Source organism: Belonocnema kinseyi, chromosome 2 (genome assembly GCF_010883055.1).
Source record: "Belonocnema kinseyi isolate 2016_QV_RU_SX_M_011 chromosome 2, B_treatae_v1, whole genome shotgun sequence".
Classification (NCBI taxonomy): domain Eukaryota; kingdom Metazoa; phylum Arthropoda; class Insecta; order Hymenoptera; family Cynipidae; genus Belonocnema; species Belonocnema kinseyi.
Window position 1 is genome coordinate 48,541,666 of NC_046658.1, and position 5,755 is coordinate 48,547,420.

Below are 5,755 nucleotides of genomic sequence, written 5' to 3' on the forward strand. Positions count from 1 at the left end.
AAGACCTTGGCTATTAATGGACCCAAGTGGGGAACCTTACATAACGGCTTCGTGAGGTTCTTTGCTTGGGGTGATTGCTAGAGAGATTGATCAGCAACCTGGTTCGGAGCAGTGTTGCGGAACCAACGTGTTATTTACTTAAATAGCACGAGAATTCTGGATCAAGCTGAAAAATCTCTATCCCATCCACGCACTACTCCTTTCCCCTGCCGAGTGAGTCACGCCTACCCCGAAAGGGAAATGGCTTAATGGTGTAACATGCCCTTAAGCAGAAATATAAAGGGGAATAAGGCAGAAGGAGAAAAAGGATCGGCAATTGATTATGTTACAACTGAAGATGAAGAAAGCGAGAAATTCAAGAAACTAGAGTTTTGGATCCGAAAATAGATAAATACTTAATAAAAAGAATAATGATTATGTAAAAAAAATCGAAATTACTCAGATTGTGAATATTGCATTCCATTATATCAGAATTCAATTTTCTTAGAACAAAATTCACTTTTACTTGCGAATTTAATGTAAGCTTCAACATCAGCTTAGGTTTAAGTATTCGTTTTCCTTTCACTGAGGAAATTTTCAGACGATGCCAATTACCTTAAGCCCTTTACGATGTGACTATCGAAACTCAACGTTGGCCTTTTACGAAAAGTTTATTAGCGGCAAACCCCAGTAGCTACAACTTCGCCTGTCCTGTGCAGAGGGAGTCGCCTGTCAACCCCCTCAACTGATATAGAATTCTAATTTGTCAATCCTCCCACTTTTGTACTTCGAATTGCTTTTCAATGTAGCTTCGACCCTAAGATTTCATCAGATATTTTCGAACCATCGGTACCTTCTCCTTGTATTTTCAATTCTGTTCACTAACTCGAGGCTACTTATTTTCATCATTTTCTTAAAGTCTTCTAAATAGTTTGCAATGTGTTTTTTAAACATATGTGAAATAATAATTTAGAAAATAGAATAAATTAAAATTCTAAAACCTCACAAATGTGCAGCGTAAAACTATTTCCTTTACAGACAGAAAAACTTAAGCAAGGAGATGATAATAATTATAAAAGAAATAAAAAATATTGGATTGCGCAAGCAAAAAAGATGTTAGTAAAGAAAGGGTAGAAGTGGTTAGTCAAGAAAGATTAAAAGAAAAAGAACGCAGTTAGAAAGAATTCAAGAAAATAGAGAAAATAAAAAAAGAAGAATATAGGAGGTGGAAGAAGATCTATAGTGAGTTTCCTAATAAAGAAAAGGAAAGCCATGACGTAATAAAGGGTTTAGAAGGTTGTAATTAGAGAAAGAAAAAGAAGGAAAAGAGTAAGCCCTGATATTGAGATGATAGAAGGGAAAACATATTTTATGGGTTTGCTAGGACGGGTAAAGAGTAAAATGATACAAGAAGAAAAGGATTATAGGGAAAGAGATGGATAAAAGGACATAACAAGGGAAGAAATTATTATTGTAATAAAAATAATAAAATATGGCAAGGTGCCTGGCATATATGAGACTCAGAATGAAGTGCGGATATATGGAAGCACAGAACTAAAGGAATGGGCATCGATAATGTGCAATAAAGTATGGAGAGGAGAGGGATAGCCAGAGTTATTGAAAGAAGGATTAGTGGTACCCATACTGAAGAAAGGCAACTGGGAAGAGGTTCAAGATTATAGTGGAGAGACGCTAATGCTAACATTTTATAAAGTATATGTATCTGTTTAATAGGTGAGTTTCACAAAATAAGTTGAAGAAAAAAGACAAAGCCGTCGATAAACAACGAATATTTTCTGGATCACTTGGTAAATAAAATAATTAAATGGAAAAAGGGGCAGTTATAGTACTTTTCGTGAACGTAAAGACAACGCTCAACTCACTGAATGGCGTCGAGATGGAAGAAGTTGTGTGACAGCAATGTTGCACATTCGCGGCATGACATTGTTCTCCAAGACTTAGAGAAATGAAATATATTCGTGATCAAACTCTTGACTCCAGTCTACTCCTACTATATCACTGACACAAGAAACACCAGAGTTTACCGGTATTTCGTTTTGATTTCGTCGTGCCAGGTTTCATTTTTGGATGGCAGTTGGTACCAGTGAAACCCTGCAGCGAGTTTTCAATCCTTTTTTTAAATTATATGTTGCAAACAAATGGATATCATAGATCTTATATAAGAGAAAATAAAAAAAGCTGTAGGGGTACAGAAGTAAATACAACGGATAAAAAAAAAAGGTTAAAAAGTATTTGGAGAAGGAGAACGCATTAGAGGAGCAAATGAGAAAAAATGAAAGGAATCATGTGAAAAAATAGAAAAATGAAGAAAAAAGGTAAGTGAAACAAGAAGGAAACGGAAGTCACTCAGACTATAAACTTAAATATTTGCAAGCAATAGTTATGCACTCATACTAGTATAAGTACAATGAAACTTTTCAATAGCGCCGATTGTGGGACTGATGGTCAGTGGAAACTAACACATTATAGCCCGCTCCGCTCTTGTTTGTCCACGCCTGAGTGCTCACCAGAGTGACAACTGCAAAACCCGTGCATCCTACACAGCACCTGTTACACCTACCTGCGGCGCAACGTCAATTCTCGGAAGGGCTATAGAAGGGAGGGCTATCCAAGGGTTCCACTGTTTATTTATAAGGGGTTGTTCTCTCGCTTTCGATCGCTGCGCTGTGTCATTCGTTTGGCAGTGCGTTCAAGATTGAGCTATTATGAAAATACAAGTACGGATCTATATAGATATCGAAATTTATGTATTTCGAAGGTCATGTACATCCTAAGGGGACACATTAGAATTAAAGCAAATCTAATGCAATATATTCTTAAACAAATTATTACATTTTCAAATAAAAATGATCGATTTTTAACTAACAATAGAATAATGAAACTTTCAGTTTAAAATTGTTATTTTTTGCCAAAAAAGAAAAGAATTTTGTTCTTTTATTTTGTTTTAAATATTTTTAAATGAAAAATAAAATCTTTCCTATTTAAAATATCTTCTATTGCATTATTTGTTGAAAATTAATGTTTTTTGGCCAAAAATTGAAATACTTGGTTCAAGGTAACACTTTTCAAAAATAATTGTTATTTATAGGATTCATAATTTTAGTTTAAAATGTATTTCTTAAGTTAAAAATTTGGTATTTTATGAAAATTAAGCATTTTAACTCGAAAATTGATCTTTTTCATTTGAATGTTTAACTGCTTAGGTGAAACTGAACCATTTTGTAAACCTCCCTTTTTTTAAAGGTTCAACTCCTTGGATAAAATTTTAAGTACTTTGTGAAAAATTCAATTTTAGGTGAGAATTTATTTTTTTTTTTTAAGTAAAAATGTCATCCACCCGTTTTATGTTAAAAATTGTTCTTTTTAAATTAAAAACTGGTGCTTCGGGTAGAAAACTGATTTCCTTGGTTTGAATATTTTCACATTTTTAGTTAAAAAAGGCAACCCTTTGGTTAAAACTTAACTTTTTTGTTTCAAATTTACATTTTTCGACCGAAAATAATGCTATTATTTAAAAAAAATTGTGTTTTACCTTGGAAGTGAACTGCATAATTAAATTATATATTTTTTGTTAAACATTTATCTTACTTAGTAAAACATTCTACGATTTGCTTAAAAAGTAATGTATTTAGTTGACAATTCGCTTTCTTAGATCAAAAATTATTATTCTCTGTTGAACAGCTCGTATTCTTTATTTGAAAATTCATGTCCTTTAGTAGAAATCCTGTCTTTATTTATTAAAATATGAACTGATATATTCTTTTTAGAGAATTTATCTTTATATGTTGAAAATTCAACTATTTGATGAAAAATTGATCTTCGTACCTATAAAAGTCAAGCATATGATTAAAAATTTATATTTCTTGAGTAAAAATAAATTGTTTACTACAAGATTAAACTATTTTGTTGACAACATAATTTTTTTTAATCCATCTTCTCGGGTGAAAAATTGAACTCTTTGTTTTTAAATTCGTTCTATTAGATTAAAATTTATTTTTTAACTTGAGAGTTATAAAGTACATAATTTACCTAAAATTTTATTAGTTATATATTTACAATAAAGAGATTCATACTTATGACTATTTTTAAAACTTAACAGGCGATGCTAACAAAGTGGCTTTGGAAAGTAAGACACCTAAATATATACATAACAGAAATTGAAATATGTTTGCTTGAAAATACATCTCACTGAATGAACTAAAGTCTAATTCAAAATTCGGGCCGATATTTCTAACAATTTAACAGCAAATAAAAACTTCCAGGTACAAGAGAAATTTTTCTAGGCTTCCATCAAATTTTTCTTGGGAATCTCCTTTCTTGTTATGAATATCCTTCGGAAGTGGAGTATGTAGCGTAATCTTGTAAACCACCATGTTCGTGATGTTATTCTGGGGCGTGATTATGATAGTAATGAGTTTGACCTTGACCACCATATGTGCCGCCAGAGTGATCATTTTTTCCAGAAGTGTGTACTGCTGCGTGAAATCCATCTTTATCTGAATGGTAACTCACGACGCGAATGGTGCCGCCTGGCTCTTTCACGCTGTATTCGCCGTGAACGCTGTCTCCTAGAAATAAGAAAGAAAAACAAAAATTACAAAGTGCTATAAAAGAGACATGTTGGGTCCTGAGAATGTTTAAAAATTTTATAAATTATGGGATCTAGACCATATTTAATTTTTGGTTCGACTTTTTTTTAATTCGCGATATTCCGGCAAATAGTGATTGTACTTTTATGAAACTTAAAGGTATTAGAAATAACCACTTTACGTTTTTAACATGTACAAGTTTAAATGAAAAGTTTTGGAATTTTCAGCAGAAAGAAAGCAACTCACAAACGACAGAATCTGCCACTTGTGTTTTATATTCTTAGAAATTGTTTTCTATGATCAGTATCTTTTTATATTAATAAGCAGGAATAAAGGGGTAAAGGATTTGCAATCATTACAATCACAAACATTTAGCGGCGAAGTGATAATAGAATACAAAAAAATTTCTCGCGATAAAGAATACATTTATCACTCTTACGCGAGCTAAATCAATTTTATAGTCAGAAGAATTTTTTTCATAAAATACAATTTTCTAAATTTTCTCGCAAAGAAAGACAGTTATGCAAAAATAATGAGTCAAAAATTTTCAAAATAAAGATTTTCTATAAAACACACATCACTCTTTTGTGATATCTTACATCATTTACGAGAAAAATTCTCAAAATTATATTTTTAGGAGAAAAAACTATAGCAAACTAATAAAAATGGCATTTACTGCATAAATCTGATAGGATGAGCTTCCCATAGAAGCGAAAACTTTTCACACATATTAGACAGAATAAAAAATGTGAGACTTTTCCAAAAAACATTTTTTTCATTTTTTTAAAGATTTTATTAAAAAGTATTGAAAAGATTTTCTGAAAAGACTTATCTATTTTATGCGCTCTCTGATTTTCGTTTAAAGTTCGTGCTTATATAAGGATTAAGGAAGATATCTTATTAGTTTCATGCGGGCTATTTCATTTTTTAGATTGGGAGAATTGCCTTTCTGAAGATGCAAATTTGGAAATTTTATCACAAACGATACAAGGTATCGTAAAAAAGCTCACGTTATATTGCTTAGTACTTTTATAGACGCGCAATTTTTTGTCTAAATAAATTTTTGTAACTAGCATGGTTTGTGAGGAAAATTAGAAAATTGTATTTTAATGAAAAAGAAATTCTACTGGCCATCAAAGTTACATAGGCTGCATAAAACTCACAAG

At 31.6% G+C, this 5,755-nt stretch overlaps 1 protein-coding gene across 4 annotated transcripts in view; it reads right to left on the reverse strand.

Annotated features, from left to right (window-relative positions):
- Nucleotides 1-4,003: 4,003 nt before the first annotated feature.
- Nucleotides 4,004-5,755, reverse strand: part of LOC117167498 — a 64,191-nt gene continuing 62,439 nt past the window's right edge. For all 4 annotated transcript variants that reach the window (XM_033352487.1, XM_033352488.1, XM_033352486.1 and 1 more), the window contains exon 3: nt 4,004-4,568. In XM_033352487.1, the coding sequence (XP_033208378.1) occupies nt 4,384-4,568 (185 nt within the window). In that variant the 3' untranslated portion in view covers nt 4,004-4,383. The remainder of the gene's footprint in view (nt 4,569-5,755) is intronic.